Source organism: Bidens hawaiensis, unplaced genomic scaffold, assembly GCF_021521415.1.
Source record: "Bidens hawaiensis isolate Kalapana, Puna unplaced genomic scaffold, B.hawaiensis_p1.1 tig00028338_1, whole genome shotgun sequence".
Classification (NCBI taxonomy): Eukaryota; Viridiplantae; Streptophyta; class Magnoliopsida; order Asterales; family Asteraceae; genus Bidens; species Bidens hawaiensis.
This window is the reverse complement of record NW_027494630.1, coordinates 34,202-54,477: the sequence shown is the minus strand read 5'-3', so window position 1 is coordinate 54,477 and position 20,276 is coordinate 34,202. Positions and strand designations below refer to the sequence as shown.

The 20,276-nt window shown below is 42.3% G+C and overlaps 1 protein-coding gene across 1 annotated transcript; it reads left to right on the top strand.

The window, feature by feature from the left end:
• The first annotated feature begins 3,981 nt into the window (after positions 1-3,981).
• Positions 3,982-7,495, top strand: LOC143576912 (aspartyl protease family protein At5g10770-like). The gene is made up of 2 exons (XM_077060895.1): positions 3,982-4,215; positions 6,085-7,495. The coding sequence occupies exons 1-2, from the start codon at positions 4,002-4,004 to the stop codon at positions 7,332-7,334; spliced, it is 1,464 nt and encodes a 487-aa protein (XP_076917010.1). The 5' UTR covers positions 3,982-4,001; the 3' UTR covers positions 7,335-7,495.
• Positions 7,496-20,276: the final 12,781 nt, after the last annotated feature.

Genomic DNA, 20,276 nt, shown 5'->3' with positions numbered 1-20,276 from the left:
GATTCCCGTAGTATCGCCACCTCAACGACCGAATCGATAACGGTTGGGTTTTACCAGCGCTCAAGTTTTACTGATCGACGCCATCCCGTTGATCCACCTCAATTTTTATAATTTTTTTTGTTTTATATTTGCTTTTAAAACTGGTACAATAACGCACGTCACTGAAACTAACTGAATATGTGTCGACTTACCGGCTCAAAGCTTCAGTGTTACCATCGTCTGAGTTTTTAGCGTTCTGCCTGGCGCGTGACGGCGGGTAAAAAACTAGTAGAAGTATAAAAGAGGGGAAAGGCTTAACGAAGAGTTAGGTGAATTCTTCTTTCAAATATTGTTTCTTATTAAGTTATTATGATAAGTTGATAACAAAGTTACTAATCTCGAGTTCGTGTTATTTCGAACAACTAAACCGAAACTCAACGTCGTTTTTGTTAATTGGTTGTTTTAAAACGAAATCGAGGTTGGGAGACTGTGTCTTTGATAAATATTGTTGGGAGAATAAATGTGTGTTTTGTTTGATGATAGTGAATTTGGAGTTAGAGAAACCGGATTTAGCGTTCACGAGTGAAATCGTTACCATACATGCATTTGATGCGGACTTCAATTCTTTATGAACACAAAGTTCACGATGATGCTGAGATTGGTATTCAGGAGTGGTGAATTTAATGGAAAACGTCTGATTAAGCAACTTAAGAATCATGAAATGTTGAGTGGATCTTGAAGCTTGCTAATCATACACACAAACAACACACACACATTTAAATATATTATTTTCAATTTTCTTTGTTTTTACTGGATCACTAATTACCGAAGGATATCTCCCCTTGGTGGTATGTTGTTTGTGATACTTATTTATGATATGTTGATCACCCTATTAAACCCATGTATCAAAACACATCAAACAAGTCGATGTGTAATAATGGAAAAAAATGTTAACTATTCTTGAATCTTGATATTCTTTCACTTTGTATCCAACGATATATTTGTGCTTATTTGTGTATTTTTGCATTTGGGCTTCTTTGGTGATAAATGGGAGCAATTGATGCAAGTAAAAGGATATGGGCTTGTTTATTGGCTGAAAATTTGCTTTGTACAATTGTACTTATATCACTGCATTAGTGCATGCATTTGAATAATTGGAAGACAGGCTATTAACCCGTTAACCTATTCATTCAACATCTGATCATTTTCACATACACATTATGGCAGGATATCAATCGGTAACGAGTAGGAATTGAAATGATAAATAAAAACGGACAGATCAACGGCTCGTTTTTATACAGATACCCCACCCAAATAAACCGTTAGGCTGCAATAACCAACCGGAGATACAGATTCACCATCACGGCTAAGAAATCGTGTCTAAGATCACCGCTCGAGATACGAAAATTGAGCTAGCAAAGACAAATAAACTTAAACTCAAAATCCATTTAAGATAAAATTAACCAAACAAACTTTATCATAATCATTAATCATACATGGCCGCCTTTCATTACTACATTGTACAATACATATAGGAAATAAAGAAAAAGTAAACTAACTGAAACATAGCCCCATGAAATAAGCTAGTAAGAAACAAAATGGAAACATAAATTAACTAAAATAATAAACTAAAAATACGTGACATCATAAAATAAAACATAAACAAATGTTGCATGGGCAGAAGACGTGGCTATGACCAGGTCACTGCGGATCGTCGGGTAGGAGTAAACAAATGAGCCGACTCGCCAGCTTGTTCTTCAGTTGCGGATCTTCGGTCACAGGTAGTCCATTTTAGCAATTTACCATCTGGTTGCTGGTTTTTAGAGTTGCCGAGCTGACCCGATTCTTCATTTTTAACGTCTAACAATTTTAGAGAAACTTGCATGGTTACGGTTGAACCAATGCAACGATGAATTTGTTGTGAACCGAGTTGTCATCGTTTCTTAATAAGATAAACAAGGGTCCATCTTTTGCCACGGTTATCTTTAACGCTTGGGATCCGTTGGCTCGGGAGGTATCTATCACATTAGCTTATTCTATGAACGTACAATCTTCTTCAATGTATCAAGGGTTCGATCGCCCAACAACAAATCTGATTATTCTTTGTGTCCTTCAATTGTCATCTTTGGTGTGATGCGTAACATTCATCCGATGCTCATCGTCTTTGATCATAGCATAATTGTTTTAGAGTTTCCATATTTTCTCTTATCCGGTACTATCTATTGTTTTTATATCCCATGGCTTCATTGTTTGTTTGTTCAAATCTACTTATCATAATGTTCAACTGATTGCTTGCATTGTTATAAAACTGTTAGTTTGTGAGTTATAGGGTATGGTTATATAGGCCCGGCCCAAGGGGAGGGCGATGTACCTAGGCATACTCTCCCGAGAGGTTATGAAATTCACAATTAGTGTTCTTTTTTTATATATAGAAATTTATTTGTGCTTTATATGAGTTATTATAGAAACATCTTTATTATTATTTGTTTGTTTTAAGCTTTTGAAATGTAATATTTTTAGTAAACTGTCAAATTATCTATTAAATAACTGAAAACGTAATTTTAGGGGCCCGTTCTTTTACTCATTCTAGGCCCCAAAATTTTAAGAAATTACCAGAGACGGCTCTTATATTTTTGTGTTTAAGTTTAATAAAGGTTTTTGTCACCGTTTTATCTCTCTCCACGTTATTGTATATCTCTGTTTATGACATTTGTAAGTGTGTTAACGGGTTAGTGGCATGTAACACATGTAGTTTAAAAGGCTTGTGGGACAACCTAATTATTTAACGATCAGAACCTAATTATTTATTTTCGTTTCTTGCCACTTTATAGGGTTTTTCAAAAGTATCATCTACTATAATTTGAAAATAAATTTAAATGTGTAATCCTTTATAATATTATATATCAAACCATCATAAATTAATGCATGGGCAAAGACTTCCAAATTACCCCAATTCTCACGTCAGACCGCTAACAATGGTGGACTAATTAATTTAATGCCATGACTGTACTATAAGTGAAGACCCAACAAGCGATATAGACGCAAGATTACCAGAAATCACAAGATATTCAAATTAAGGAACAAATGTCTAACAAATAAAATAAAAGTCTAGTCTTACGTCGACAATTTCATTTGTTACATGCTCTAGTCACCGATAAGACAACCATGTTTGATTGTCCAAACTTTTAAACATAATGTTGTTTGAAGGATTGAAATGGTGAAATTACAAGAAGTAATTAGATGTTTTCAACAATGACGAGAAAATCATATACCATAAAATGAATACATAGTCGACGAAAATGGCCATTTGAGGATGTTGAGAGAATATCAAGTGAAGTGATGAATGAGCATTAATCAAACTAGTTATCAACAATTATCAATCAAATTAGTGATTGAAATGCAACCAACCGGGGACAGAGTCATCCCGTTTCTCCCATATACCACGTTAGCTTTTTCCATGTTTTTCCGGTTTTTCCTATATTTTCTCAAACATGATAGTGTCATCCGACTTTTTCCTATTTTTTCCCAAAGGCCAAAATCATCAAAATGGAATTTGATGGTAATTTTATACTTCAAATCACAAGTCAGTCATAGTTTTTTATGCTTCTTATTTACAATATCTTTTTTCGAAGTGCATTGTAATTAAAATAGAGGGTTTTGAGTTATATTTAACATATAATATATTAAAAACTATTCAATATTATTTTTGTGTATGTTTACTTTTTGGTGAGTTATATCAATTCGTCCTTAGTATTCTCAGCCAGAAGCGGTGGCTCCAGGGAGTTCCAGTCTCCCACTTTGCGTGCTCTAATACCGTGGATGCCATAACTTGACATGCTAGACCAATGTGCCTGAATAAAATCTGATTCTCTCTTCTTGTTTTTTATCATCTATTTTCTATTATATTTATTAATTTAATATTTTATAATAATGTATTCTATGAAAATTATGTTACCTTAAGAAACATATTTTTTTTTCCTAACTTATTTGAAAATTCAAGGTCTTAGTTACCTCTATAAATAATGGAATATGTGAAGGTGCAAAAGAGAAGCATCATTGAGAAAGTAGAAATGTCGTCTCCAAACTCTCTTGTCTTGCTTCTTTGTTCTCTTTCTCTTTATTTAGTTTTGGTTGCAGCTAGAAAAGAGTTTGTGGTCGACACAAGTGAAGACAATTATCATACCCTCCGGCTAACCTCTTTGTTTCCATCTTCGACTTGTAACCCATCCAATAAAGGTATGCAATCTCTCTATAGTTCGTACCCATTTTATGTGTGTTTTGCGTGTTTGTGCATGTGTATATAATCCAGATAAGCATGTGAAAACATCAAATTACATGGTGAACATACATAACGTCATAGTTAGTTAGTTACAGTATAATAAAAAAATCCTTTATTTATAAAGTGATTTTTTTTTTGTAGCAAGTAACCTCTTTTACTTATTTAAATTATGACCTGCAAGTTGCAACATAGACTAAATAGTTACGGAGTATTATATAAGTAGTACAAAAAGGACTTTGGTCATTCGGTAACACGATGTTAGATAAGTACTTATTTTTTTTCAAATGGTGAAGATTTAAGTCTCAAGATTGTAAAAAAATGTGATTTAGGAGTTTTATTTGAATACGAATATTTCTATTTCAATTATTCTACGGTAGTTCACTAAATTTTCGAACATTATTTCCTCGAATAACTTTTTGAATGATAAAATAGTGAGTTGTTTAATAACTTTTGGAGTATCAATTGTAACATTTATGTATGATAAAAATCACTCGCTACATAAAATATATACCATTAAAGCCTGACTAGTGACTAATAACTTCATATCTAAAAGTTAAAATTTGAAGTTGCTACATTTTTAAATGTCTTAACATGTATCGATTTTAATATCACGTAGCAAAAGTGTCACATCACTATTAATGTAAGTGATGCATCACTTTTGTAACATTGATGGACAACCTTTATAGCACTTAAACGACTTCTATCATTTTTGTGAACAATTTTATGTGAATGATGGAAACACAACTTTATGTGAACGATCGACATTTAACACTATATAATTTATTTTAGTGTGGAGCCATTTCTTTGACTGTAGGTAAAACCCTGTTTGTGACTTCTAGCTTCGCTAGTCCGCCTTTAAAAAAGTTGATTTTCAAAGAAATTAAATAAAAGGTTAACAATTTTTATATTTTTATTGAATACTTTATACATATACACACAAACAAATACATCGTATATGCATACTTGTATATGGTTGTAAATTCTCGACTATGTGTCGATTGATCTTTGATAATCGCTAGTTAGTTGTATTGACCAAAATATGTATGAATATAAAAAGATATTCCAAAGATACTATTGTACATGTGAATATAGGAAGTTTTGGAAAACGTTACTCTCTTTCAAAATCTCTTTCAAGCCAAGAATAAAATTGGACCCATAGCAACCACCACTAGGAGAGTAGGACATTATAAAAATAATGGTTGTAAACATGTAATACATAACAATTATTATAAACGACATTGGCTAATAGATGATGACTGATGAGACTTTTTATATTATTACATGATTATCAATGCTTACATGTGAGAATTGTGGTTAAATAACACTTCAAATTTAAAAATATACATTTTTAATTTTTCATTTTCTAATTATGTTAACATATATAGAATAACTATTTTGTGCTTGTCTTCAAAACAAAAGATACTTTCTTATAGTTGATTTAGTATATTAAAATTTATGATTTCTAACATAAATCTATAAAACTAGTTATAACCTATATAAATAGAAGAGTTAGATTATTAGTATACAAGAAGCCGAATTAGAGTTTGAAAAACTATAGTTCCTGACTTGCTTAGCTTAGACTCTTATCTAACTTAAATGACCCAATCAACCACTAGATTAATCAAGGTCGAGCTCGACACTTAAATGACCCAATAGATAATGGGCTTAATCGAGCTCGGGATTGACTCAACTATCCATCATAGGAGATACAATTTCTCTAGCTAAACTGGTATATAGTGTTATGTTTTAACTTATTAACTATGCAATATGCAATTTAATATTCTTTCCAAACTTTTTCCAAATAAAACTATAATTCTATTAACTAGATGGCAAGAAAAGAGGATCACTGGAAGTAGTTCACAAACATGGACCATGCTCCAAGTTCAGTAAAGACATTGTGAAACCCTTGACCATTGAAGAAATCATAACCCAAGATCAATTAAGAGTTAGCTCACTCCGGGCTAGGTTAACAACCAACACAAGCAAACAAGACATGCTAGACTCCAAGACCACTCTCCCTGCAAAATCCGGTAGCACAATCGGATCCGGTAACTACATTGTGACTGTTGGATTCGGCACCCCGAAAAAAGACCTTACCCTCATTTTCGACACCGGGAGCGACCTAACCTGGATCCAGTGCCAGCCATGCGCGGGAGAATGCTATAACCAACAGGAACCAATATTTGATCCCTCCATGTCAACCACATACACCAACATTTCATGCACCTCAACTGAGTGCTCAGCGCTCCTTTCCGCAACAGGGTTTGAGCCCCGCTGCTTCACATCCACATGCGTATACACTATCAAATACGGCGATGGATCATTCACGGCTGGGTTCTTTGGAAAAGAGAAACTTACAATATCTTCAAAAGACGTAGTTAATAATTTTTACTTTGGGTGTGGTCAAGACAACGAAGGACTTTTTAGAGGCTTCGCGGGGCTGCTTGGACTCGGACAAGACAAGTTGTCCATCGTCTCGCAAGCTGCTAACAAATACGGGAATGTTTTCTCGTATTGTCTTCCTTCGTCTAGCTCAACCGGTTACTTAACATTTGGAAATAATGGAACTTCTAGTAAAGTTAAGTACACACCATTTACCACACTAGGCGGCTCGTTATATGGTCTTGAGCTTGTGGACCTGTATGTTGGCGGAACCAAACTAACAATAAGTCCAACGGTGTTTAAGACATCGGGCATGATTATAGACTCAGGAACCGTGATCACCAGGCTCCCTCCTACGGCCTACTCAGCTCTAAGGGAGGCATTCATGGCGCAAATGACAGATTACCCTACGACTACAGGAACAGACTTATTTGATACATGTTATGATCTAAGCAATTTTCAATCAATTAAGGTCCCAACAATTGGTGTTCTTTGGGGTGCAGACACACATGTGGATGTTCCACTTTCAGGGATATTTATTGTATATGATAAAAGTCAAGTGTGCTTAGCTTTCGCGGGTAATGATAATGATAATGCAATTGGTATATGGGGGAACACTCAACAAAAGACAATGGATGTTGTGTATGATTTGGGTGCCAAAAAGATAGGGTTTGCATCAGGAGGATGTGCGTGAACACAAATGAATTACAATGGCACAAGGTGTTTGTTTGACCATAGGCTTTGTTGATTATCACTATATTATATCATAGTAAGTTTGTATTCCAAAGCCCTTATGTATCGTTTAATCAAATTGTCTAATATATTCAGTTTGTTTGTGTTTTGTTTCGTCATTTATTTGTTTTTATGATCTATAGATTAAATTTGATGCTATAAATGTTTGATTTTAGGTTTTATAGTTTTGAAATACCCCCGAACATGTATATCTAATATTTGTATTGAGGCTACAAGAATTTGAATATTTAAATGGCTAGATATGTATGCAAACTAACTCTTCAAGATATTTAAATCCAAGATTCCATGGTTTAATAAAATATTTTTATCAAATAACTCTTTAAAAGTTTCCAACCTTATCTGATGCAAACTAACTCTTTTAAGGATTGGGATCACAATATGTTATTAGGCCTATATAACCTTTAAGCTACTAAAATCAATAGAAGGAAACCGTATCTGCTATCATATTGTTAAACCACCACCACCTCGTCACCGTTATGCCCCCACCGCAACCACCGACGTAAGCAACAAAGTAGAAGTAACATCACGCTCTCCACGACAGGTAATCCGCCGCTGCTCTATCTTGTGACGCCGCCACCGCTATCGGTTGCTGCCGGAGACAACTATCACCGGCCCGCACGCGTTCTTGCCTCAGTCCTCCGATTCGTTTCGCTAACCCATTGAAGTGAGTTTTAATAATCTGTTTTGTGTGTTTGTGTTATATAAGTACACCACTTTGTTTGGCTCCGGCGACTAATACTCACTAACGTGAAGCTTTGTTTTACAAGGAAATAATCACGTAAATAGTTTCAATATTAAGAGTCGGTTCGTTTGGCTTGTATTGTGCATACATCCATGAATAAAGTTAAGAATAATTAAGTTTTATGGTTCGAGTTATGTCATTATATACGTACAGTTTCAAATCCTGAGATGTGTTATTAAATTAATATTATGAATGTTTATTAAAATAGAATGAACTATATTTAAAATCAAAATTGGAAAAAATTGAGGAAGAACATGATGGTTAGTTTTATATACAGTGTTGTGTAGTATATTAGACCACAAATTATATACCATCATCAATGCATACGCGTGTGTATACTAATGTCTCATTAAAATTTAGAATACTTTTATAAAGACTTCAAAAGTTAAGTAACGAGTTCTAAAAGTCCCGTCGCCGGAAAACCAACGTCATAAATCTGACTAACTCGGTTAAGTCTCATGAAGTTGATTCGAAATAAATTAATATGTAGGTGTACGTTAGGACGACTTAAAGGCTACTCGACTTTACTTGCTTTGTTTCGCTTATTTGAATAAGGTACGGTTTCTGTTTTTGTTACTTTTAGTATTACTAATAGTCCGTTACTTTGTTGTACGGTTTCTGGTTTCTTTCACTCGTAGTATTTAATTATAGTCCGTTACTTTGTAGTACGGATTTTCGTTACGCGTCAGTTATATTTTGAGTTTAGTTATTTATATAATATGTTTTCGTAGCATGCAATACATTATTTATTTTTTACTCTTTATTGCATGTTCCGGTTTTAAATATGTTTCGTTATATGAAATTAGCTTTTGTACTCTGTCACCCGAGCATGTCTGAAATGTCGTATGGGCGTCAACGGCATGCCCTTATCGTGACAGTGCGTAATAAAAGTTCACGGCGTCTCTAGCTTGTGCTTTCGTATCACTTTGGCCCCTGGAGGCGGATAGATCGATCTTAGCTCTTAGTTTGCGTTTGTTGTGTGGAGATGGAATAATGGGTGTACGCCACACTCACCGTCTCATAGGTGCACAGACTAGCTAGCTGTGTACCAGTCTGTTCTGTTTTGGCTCGTGGGTGTTTCCGTTTCACGTGACTTTGAGTTTTTTTTATGTGTAGTCACATGGTTTGATGTGTGTATATGTTATAATATGTTTCTGATATGTTTCCGTATGCGTTTGATTATGTTCTGGCCAAGTGTCGGATCATACCTCCGAATTTTATTAAGTATATGTTTCGATAAAAAGGTTGGTTTCGAGTTTGAATTGAAGTCCGTATATTTATTTTCTTACATCTGTCCTTACCTATACTATTGTTCTTTCTGTTACTGGGCAATTTTTGGCTTAACCGTATTTTTTGTTTTGTTTTTCTTATTTTGTTTTCAGGTAATCCGGGACTCGGGGATATTAGTGATGAGAGAGAATAATGAAGTTTAAGCTTTTAAAAATTAATTCATTTTGGTTTAATAATGTGACTTAGGTTGATTTGATATCTGTAATAGTGACACGTTAGCCCGTTCCTGGTTGAGGTGTTACACCCGTGTAGGCCTAGCTTATTCTTAACTAAAATAGGTATTTTTGAAAAGTATTTACAAAGATGGGTATTTTAAAAAATTCGCGGTCAGGTTGAAATGAAAAGACCCTTATTCCTATGAAACGATTTCACCCTAAAAAACAAATATATATATTCTAAAATCTTTGAAAAATTCGCGGTTTTTCTACTATAAATAATAGGACGTGAAGGTGCAAAAGAGTAACATGTAGAAATGTCGTCACCCACATCTCTTATCTTGCTTCTTTGTTCTCTTTCTCTTTACATATTTTTGGTTGCAGCTAGAAAAGAATTTGTGGTCAAAACAAGTGAAGACAATTATCATACCCTCCGTCTAACCTCTTTGTTTCCATCTTCAATTTGTAACCTGAAGAGGTAGGTCCCAGCAGAGCCAGTTGGACCCGTAAGACTCACCTTGAACAGGGACGTCTGCGCAACGACCAACTGCTTCCGCAGGACCCACCATGCTCAGAGAAGACCTTACGCGCAGTACGCCAGCTGTACCCGCAGGGAAAGCCTCCCAATGGTGAAGTACCCCGCTTGTTCCCGCAGTTGCGGATACAACCCATCAGGGAAGGCTACCCGCACTGATAGCAAGGCTACACGCACAAGGCACTAACTCTTGCTACTTCAGTAGTCACCTGAAGGAATGAGCAAGGCGGGAATACTCCCGCCCAAATGAGCCAGTCCGTATGCTTCTGGAAGATCTTTTGTACTATACCTACCAAGGTATGGGCAAAACAGACGATCTGACCAGAACAGCCCATGAACCAATCACAGGGTGACAGCTCACCGACAACAGTACGAGGAGGAGCACCCTCTAGTACTGTTTGTCACTATTAGCCGCTGCCTACTCACCAACCTTTACTATGGGACGTGCGCAGCCTACAGTTGGTAGAACAGTGCATAGCCGGCAGTAAAGGAACAGTATACAGCCGACCCTGTCACTGTCGGCCGCAGCCTATCCACCAACCAGCATGGCTTGTGCTTAGCCCACTGTTGGTAGAACAGGAATACAATTCAGCCGGCTGTACCTTCTAGGAAACCTACATTCGGCTATAAATACTCCAACACCTTGGAATGGTAAGGACATCATCTGATATCTCATTATCTTATCTTCTCTAGCAATCTCTTAATATACACTTATATTCAGAGCAATCTAGTCTGATTCTCACGCCGGAGGGTGGTCACAAGGAGGAACCCCCCCCTTCTCAGTGACGAGCTTACGGTGTCTGTTTTGCAGGTCACCTGAAGAACAACCTTCTTTGCTGGACCTCATCCTCGTGGGAAACATTACTTAACCCCCAGATTATCCGTAATCTGCCCGGGGTCGATTAGTGTTTCTTCATTGGCGCCATCCGTGCATAAAAGCTAGAACTAATTCTTAGTTTTTTCAAAATTTCTGAAGAAATGGTTAACGTTACTCCGGTCCCAAGGCCAGTAAGTGACCAAGAAACCCCGGTGACCACAACCCCAGCAACTAGGGGGAACACCGGCGGTTATACAAATTTTACGAACACTACCCCGGTTACCCAAGCCGGGACAAGTGCAGTAAACAATATTTCACTGGGGTTCACTGATGCCCAGTTGGAGAAACGGACGAGGGTCCCTTGCCAAACACTCGATCAAGTTAAGGCGTGGGCCGAAGCACGGCAGAAAGAGTTCCAAGCTGAGTTGAATGAACGCTTGCGTTCACTTCAACAGGCTGACGAATTCGGCAGTACTCGCCAACATCTCAACATGAACAGTGAGTGCGAGTACTCGGACGATGAGCGGGAAGAATCCGATACCGACGCAAACCCTCGCTATAAGGCAAAAGGGAAGCGTAAGGAAACGGACTTCCAACCGACAAGGAATTTTGGAGAAACCTTTAAACCAACGAACGCGGGGAGAAACCCACGTGACTTCTCCAAAACCTTTAGACCAACTGCTGCAAATGCAGGAAAGTCCAAGTTTGCAAGGGACATTGCGGAAGCAATCGCCCCGAGAAGTGCCAAACAAATGTCCAACATCGGCACTTATGATGGTCTATCCGACCCAGACGACCACTTGAACAGATTCATTGCGGGGACAACCGTCAGTAACTGGACGGAACCCACGTGGTGTTATATGTTCCAGATGACTCTGGTTGGAGCGGCCAGGGCATGGTTCGATCGTTTACCGGTCCACTACATCTATGATTGGGCGGACTTTCAGAACAAGTTCAGCCAACACTTCAGCCAACAGAGGAAATATACTGAAGAACAGTGGACGATCCTCAACTGCGTTAGAGAGGAGGATGAATCTTTACTAGACTTCATCACTCGCTTCAACTCCAAAAAGTTGAGTCTGGGCAACATAAGTGAAGATCTTGTTCGCGCCGCTTTCATCCAGGGCGCCGAATACCCAGAGCTTATCCGCACATTGACGGGTAAGGACGGCATGCCATCCACATGGGATGCCATCATGACGGCGGCCAAGCGCTTTGCCGAGACGGAGAAGCAACTGGGAAGGGATCTCCCCCAGAGTACACACCTCTACACGCAAAGGACTAGAGAAAACAATGTTCGGATCGCCCGGCAGAACAAAAAGAGGAAGCTAGGTATTTGGCAGTCAAGGGTAAACTTTGACACCTCATCCAGCTTTCGCCCTCTTGTTGGCGGAAGGGATAACACACACCCTTCAAGCCGAAAACACCGGTGGACGCCACTCACCAAAAGCGTCACGGAGATATTTGCCACCGAAAAACTACCATGGCCAAAAGCTCCAATGATCCGGCAGCGACCTAATGCGGATCAAAGCAAATCCTGTGACTTCCACGGGACAAAAGGTCATAGTACGGAGGAGTGTACATCCTTGAAGGATATTGTTGAAACATTCGTCAAGGATGGAAGACTTGCAGACCTTGTGGCATCAATCAAGAAGGGAGGAAGGAATGATAACCAGTACAGAGGCAACGGACGAAAGCCCGTTGACATCAGCATCAACATGGTTCATGGTAACATCAGAAGAAAAAGGCGAGCGACGGAACCATGCGCGTGGAAGGAAGCTGAGGTGCGCTTCCCGCGAGTGCCAGGAGGACCCAGCAAAGAAGGCCCTATCGTCATTAAAAGCCAGCTGGGGCACTACGTCACTTCTCGCACTCTTGCTGACAACGGCGCCTCGTCAACGGTGATGTACAGGCAGTTCTTCGACAAGCTAGATGACGAAGACAAGGAACGCCTGGAAACGATCTACGCCTCGATGGAAGGGTTCGATGGCAGCACAAACACCCCCCTGGGTATCCTATCTTTCCCCGTCACTCTTACCGACGGGAATCACTCACGCACAGAAGACGTGGATTTTGTCGTGATGAGGAAGCCACATCACACATACGACATTCTCTTCGGAAGAGACGGGATGGCAAGATTCAACGCCGTGGTATCTTCAGTCCACGGCATGATGGGATGGCCAACAGCTGAGGGTGTAGCGATGATCACCGGCATTCCCCAGGTATGCATCGCATCTGTCTCATCTAAACCCAAACCAAAGATGGCTAAACCAACCATCACCGAACCGGAAAGATGGGCCTTCAACGGCAAATACCCTGACCAGGCCGTTACCATTGGCCCAACAGTTGTTGATCCCACACGCACCTTACTCAAACGCTTACTACAGAAAAACGCTGACATCTTCGCGTGGACACCAGCTGACATGACTGGTGTACCCCGAAGTAAGGCAGAGCATAAGCTCAAGTGCAATCCGGCTGTTACGCCAGTCGTACAAAAGCGCAGAGTAATGGGGCCAGAACAAACTAACGCGTGTAGAACCCAAGTCAAGGAACTCCTTGACGCAGGCATCGTACGCGTTAGCAGATATCAAACATGGGTTGCAAATCCCGTTATGGTACCGAAGAATAACAAACAATGGCGCATGTGCATAGATTTCAAGGACTTAAACAAAGCATGCCCCAAAGATTGTTATCCGTTACCCGAAATTGATCTTAAGGTGGATTCGTTAGCACCGTTTCGCCTTAAATGCTTCCTGGATGCGTATAAGGGGTACCATCAAATCCACATGGCCGTTGATGATCAGGACAAAACCGCTTTTCGGATGCCCGATGGCACATTTTGTTACCAAATGATGCCATTTGGACTTAAGAATGCCGGGTCCACATACCAACGCCTGATGGACAACCAGTTTCATGCCCAAATTGGGAGGAACTTGGAAGTCTACATGGATGACTTGGTCATCAAAAGCCCTGACGCAGAAGCGATGTTGAAAGACATCGAAGAAACTTTCAACACGCTTAGGAAGATAAACATGAAACTCAACCCGAGCAAGTGTGCCTTTGGAATGGAAGAAGGGAAGTTCTTGGGGGTCATCGTCACTAAAGATGGCTTCAGAGCGAACCCTGAAAAGGTCGAAGCCATTATCAAAATGGAATCACCTACTACCATCAAACAGGCTCAGACACTGAATGGACGACTAGTGGCACTTAATCGCTTTTTGGCAAACCACGCGGATAAGTCGTTTCCTTTCGTGTCAACGTTGAGAAACTGTTTAAAGAAAACGCACTTCCGCTGGACACCAGAAGCGGAAGCAGCTTTTCAGGAGATTCGGTCACGCTTGATCGAACTCCCAACGCTCACAGCACCAAAAGCGGGAGAGGAGTTAATCCTATACCTTTCCGCAACAGATAGAGCAACCGGGGCTGTCCTGCTAGTTGAACGCATCCAGATGCCAATCTATTATGTCAGCCGTATCCTAACAGACGTAGAAACCCGGTACTCTACCCTCGAAAAATTAGTCTTAGCACTTATACACGCTTCACGCAGGTTAAGACGATATTTCCAGGGTCACCCAATCACCATTCTCTCCAACTTCAAACTTGCAAACGTTCTACGCAAACCCGAGTTATCGGGACGCCTAGCCAAATGGGCAATTGAGTTGGGGGAATACGCGATAAAGTATAAGCCAAGACCAGCCATAAAAGGCCAGGTTTTGGCCGACTTTATTGCGGAAGTGCCTGCATCGCGGGAAAAAGAGTGCCAGGAAGAGGCTCAACCCTCTCCAGCACAGGACATCAATGATGTCTGGCGACTATACACTGATGGAGCAGCCAGTAACGAGGGTTCAGGCGCAGGGCTGAAACTAACCAACCCAGCAGGCCAAGAATACACTTACGCTATTCGACTGGATTTTCCAAGTACGAATAACGAAGCCGAGTATGAAGCATTCTTGGCCGGGCTGAGAATTGCGCGTAAGATGGGAGTGAAACACTTGGAAGCCCACGTGGATTCCATGTTAGTAGCCAATCAAATCAACGGGACGTACACGGCCGTGAACGACACAATGGCCCTGTACCTCGCACAAGCAAAAACCCTTATGCGCGATTTTAACGATTGCAAAGTCGTACACGTCAAGCGTAGTGAAAACAAATCTGCGGATGCGTTAAGCAAGCTTGCATCATTAGCCTTCACCCACTTGGGAAATGACATCCGCATTGAACTCCTCGAGGCACCTTCGGTCCCGCACAAGGAAATTTGTGTCATCCAAACCGGCACAGAAACGTGGATGACACCAATAATAAAATACCTTGCGGCAGGTACACTACCAGAGTCAAAAACACAGGCAAGAAAACTACGCTGTAAAGCACTGAATTATCAACTCATCGATGACATCCTTTACAGACGTAACTTTCTTGGCCCACTCTTAAGATGCGTGGACAACCAAGATGCTGACTACCTCCTAAGGGAAGTACACGAAGGCATCTGTGGAGTACACGCAGGTCCACGCGCTGTTGTAGCTAAGCTAAACAACGCGGGATACTTTTGGCCGGGGATGCATACGGATGCGCTGGCATACATCAGAAAATGCAGGTCTTGTCAGCTCTACGCACCCAACACGCACCGCCCGAAGAATGAACTAGTTCCAGTCACCTCTTCATGGCCATTTCAGAAGTGGGCCATCGATGTGACAGGCCCATTTCCTACAGCAGCAGGAAATGTTCAGTTCCTAGTGGTAGCCATCGACTACTTCACCAAGTGGATAGAAGCAAAACCCTTAGCCCAAACAACCGCGAAACATATCAAAAAATTTATTTGGGAATTTATTATTTGTCGTTTTGGACTTCCATAGAATTTGGTGAGCGATAACGGCACCAACTTTGCTGACAAGAAGCTACAAAAGTGGCTGGAAGAACTTCAAATCACCCACACTTTTACCTCAGTGGCGCACCCGCAGGGTAATGGTGAGGTAGAAAGAGCAAATAAGAGCATCGTCGAAGGAATAAAGAAAAGACTCTTGGAACACATATCCGGCTGGGTGGACGAGCTTCCGCACGTCCTTTGGGCAAACAGAACGCTGAAAAAGGCCAGTACGGGAGAAACCCCGTTCAGTCTCACTTATGGCACTGAAGCCATGGTCCCGGTCGAAATTGGTTTACCCTCACCAAGGGTCTTGATTCAGCCAGAAGACAATGATGCGGAAAGACGGTTAGACCTTATGCTAACCGAGGAACGCAGAGACTTAGCCGCAGTGCGTGAAGAGAACTACAAGCGACAAATGCAAAAGTACTACAACACGCGGGTAAAACTCTGCAACTTCAATGTAGGAGACTACATACTGCGTAACAACGAGGCTTCGAACCAACAACGCCCAGGAAAACTGGCCCCGGTCTGGGAGGGGCCATACATCATCAAAGAAGTTCCGGGAAAGGGCGCGTACCGGCTCGAAAGGCTCGATGGCACTCCCATCCCAAGAACATGGAATGGAGCTCAATTACGCAAATGTTACATGTAGATCAATTCCAAACTTGTAAAGAAAAGGCCTAGAGCCACTTCTAGTGGAAATGATTCTCCTTTCACAATGTGTTGATAGCCTTACCTGTATACTTATGAACTTCCCACACTGATGTGCCGGTATTCACCGCAAAAATATGGGAAGAAGTAAGTCGTTGCGTGTGGAAGGCGGCAAAACCCGCATAAACACAACGGTAAAAATTTCAAAAGTTTAAGGAAAACCTCCACGCAGGTCAGATGTAGGTAAACTTAAGCCATCCTACTAAGTGCAAGTGACGGTCTTACCCGCACAATCACGAAAAAGGAGGCAAAACTTCAACCTATTATCTACCACGTTCAAAGGTTAACTTATTCTAAACACTTAGAAAATTTCAAAGGAAAAGATGAGGAAAACTTCCACGCAGGTCAGATATAAGTAAAGTTAAGCCATCCTACTAAGTGTAAGTGACGGCCATACCCGCACAATCATGAAAGAGGAAGCGAAACAAACTTATAATTTGCCACGTTAAAAAGTTAACTTATCTAAGTACTAAAGAAATTGCTAAGTCAAATCAAAACATGCGTAAAATAAACAAGGCAAGGAATTAACACAATCTTTATTCCATCAAATTCAAATATTACAAAGATTGCTGGGTGCATACCCGCATACAAAAGAAGGTATACAAAAATAAAAATCTACTCTAATGGTGGAAAGGGATCTTCAGGATCAAGCTTCAGGACCACTTCCACTTGGACCCGCACCATCAGTAGAGCGTGGTGGTTCAAGGAAAGCTTTAAGGATAGCTAGCCCATCATCAGCAGCAGCGACTTCGTTTACCTTCTCCACCACCGGATGTGGGAAGGCGGCATACTGATTCACTGCTTGGTCATAAACAGCTTCAGTATCCACATCATACAAAGGGAAGTTGGAAGGCGGGATGCCTTTCTCAACAAACCCTAGACCAAGCAGGAAGCCGACCTTTTCCCCATCCTCATGAGAAGCGTTGAGGGCTGCGCTCATAGCATCGTCATAAGACGTATCCGTGAAGACCCGATGCACAACCTACAAAAAGAAAAAATACAAGTATCAAAACCTTTTCTATTCACAAAGAAGCGTAAAGACATTATGAAGTTAAGCTTACCTGAGACAACGCTTCTCGAAGAAGCCATTCCTTGGCAACCAGAGCTTCTTGGAGGGCGGCTTGAGCTTGGTTACGGGCGCGTTCGGCTTCACTTTTGTTGAGGTTGGCAAGCAACACTTCTTTAGCCGCAGCCTCTTCAACGCCCTTTAGCTTCCGCTCAGTCTGGTCAAGCACCCCCCTCTGGTCCAGGATCTCTTGGAGCTTCTTCGCGTCTTCCATCGCCAAGGCATCATGAGCCTGTTGGAGCGCCTCTAGTTTAGCTTTAAGTTCCTCATTCTCGAGGCGTAGAGGCTCAGCAACAGCTTCAGCCTTGGTGGCCCTTTCAGTTGCGTTCCGAGCAGTTTCCTTAGCCAGCCGAAGCTGTTCGTTAACAGCTTGGGCAGCCTTGGAACGGGCCTCGAGACGGGCCTGAACTTCAACTTCAAGGGCCTTGAACGCCTTCTCCTTCTCCGCAGCAGCCGCGGAGAGCTTCCTATTCTCCTCCCGGACAGCCCGCGCCTGAGCTACTTCTTGGATACGAGCTGCTTTTAACTTGTCGTTTTCACGACAAAGCAGCTCGACGCGCAGCTGCATCCGGGCCAGGAGAACCCGAAGCTCATTGGTTAGCCTACCCTCCTGGTAGCTAGCCATGGCTTCCCCCAACGCACCACTGGGAGCTGCGTGACGAGCCCACTCCACGCACTCCACAGGTGTGCGAAGGGTTGTTCCTCGGCGGATGTTCCATCGTGGATATATACACTTCATTGGAATCCGACACTGCAAAAAACAAAAAGCAGTTAGGAAAAGATGATATAAAAAAAAAAAAAAAAAAAAAGAGGCCAAAAGAACCCTACGCACCTGTAGGGTCAACAACAGGCCGATAGCCGCCAAACCCATCACCTGAACCCAAGGGAAATCCGTCCAAGAGGTCAGGTAGATGGGAAGGAGGCAGAGGTTGGCGAGAAGCCCCATGCATACCTGAAGGATCGGCCGTCGTTGCCGATGACGGAGGAGGCATGGTGAAGGCCGCCGCGGTGGTAGAAACCAACGGAGGTGAACTCACCGTAGGTGAACTCACAACCGTGGTCGCCGCTGCAGAGTCCGCAGAAAAAGTAACCGCCGGCTCAGTGAAAGATGCGGTAAATATGGCACTGACAGCCGGCGGTGATGTCATCGCAGTTGGAACAGTTGGCTCAACTGGGTGAGCAACTGAACCAACGGAAGCAGGCGCAACCGCCTGGGTCGTCGCCTCAGGTAGGCTGACCAAGCCTACCGTCATGGGTCCGGAGGTACTCCTCCCCGCTCCACCCTGGAATGCGGTAGCATCGACCCCTGCACAAAGAAGATAAGTATTAATGATGGAATGCTATGAAGTTAAGAATAAAGTTTGTACTTACGGGTTTTCTTGAGCCTAAAAGTGCGGACAGGCGGGGATGAACCCGATGGAGCCGGCCTCTTCACGCCGCTCACCGTTGTCATCCTGGGCTCTCCGGAGGTGACAGTCGTCGCAGCCTCCGGAGCAGTGGTCTTATCACCACCGGGGTTCCCCGCCACCTCCTCGCTCTCGGTCTCTGAATCAGACCGAGGCACCGGATCGGCAGTGGAGGCCACCTTCGCCTTCCCCTTCCCGCCGGCAGCCTTCTTCTTCCGCACCAACGGAGGACCATCTGCGGATTCCTCATCAGAACACAAGATTAGAGGAATTCCAGCAGAGGTTTCAGCATTGAGGGGTCGAGGGTTGAATAACGCCTTACCTGGCCGCCTGGCGCTCAGGATCTCGTGGCCTGGCGGGTAGACCTCCATGAACCGATCCGCCGTCTGTTCAAGGATGGGCAACTCGTCCTCATCTAGAGCACGAGTACCCATCCGAGCGGGAGTATCAGCCTCCCGCGGATACAGGAGAGACTGCAAGTCGTTCCCCTCTGAAATAAAAAAAAAACAGTTAGAAGACAAACCTATATAAACAAAGAAGACAGAGTGTACCGTAAGGGACAGAGTTCAAACCGTATTCAAGGACGATCGGGATCTTTTGCGCATCCGCATCCTTCCACACCCGGCTCATCCCGAGCATCACCATCCCGGACTCCGCAAAGCGGTAAACCGGAGATTAGACTCGGGATATCTTTGAGAACCATTCCGCCTCCTGGTAGTTGGAGGCGTGAAGGCTGGGGAGTGCTTGCCCATTCTTGAACTTCATGGCAAGGGGATGGCGCGAGCGGAGATAAAAAAGAACTCCCGCTTCCATGAACGAAGACTGCGCTCGGTTGCGCAAATCTTCAAACCCTTGATCCGGGTTATCAGAGTATACCACCCCTGGATGCACCTCCAAGAGTAGAAGGTCATCAGGCGGTCGACGAAGGGCTCAACGCCCAGAATCCGGCACACCCACTCGAAGTGGCGAATCTTCGCGATCGCCATCGGGTGCACCTCGGTCAGGTGTACACCGTGCCTCTCCAGGACACGGTACACAAACTTTGTCAAAGGGAACCTAAGATTCCCAAAGACAAAGAATGCGGCATATACCCCGATCTTGCCTCTGGGGGCATCATACACCGTCTGATGAGGTTCAGGAAACTCAGGCTCGAGAGACTCGAGCATGAACTTCCTGACGATGTACTGATATAGATCGACAGGCAGAGCACACTGGCACTCGCCAACAGTACTCTTGTCATCCTTGTCGGAAGTGGATGACGGGTGTTCGGCGTACACCCCAGCCTCCTGGGCTGTAGCCT

Bases quoted from the DNA above. Each gene is read 5' to 3' on its own strand.
- LOC143576912 (XM_077060895.1), top strand. From the start codon at position 4,002: ATGGAATATGTGAAGGTGCAAAAGAGAAGCATCATTGAGAAAGTAGAA. The intron at 4,216-6,084 runs GTATGCAATCTC...TCTATTAACTAG, and splicing joins TTGTAACCCATCCAATAAAG to ATGGCAAGAAAAGAGGATCA.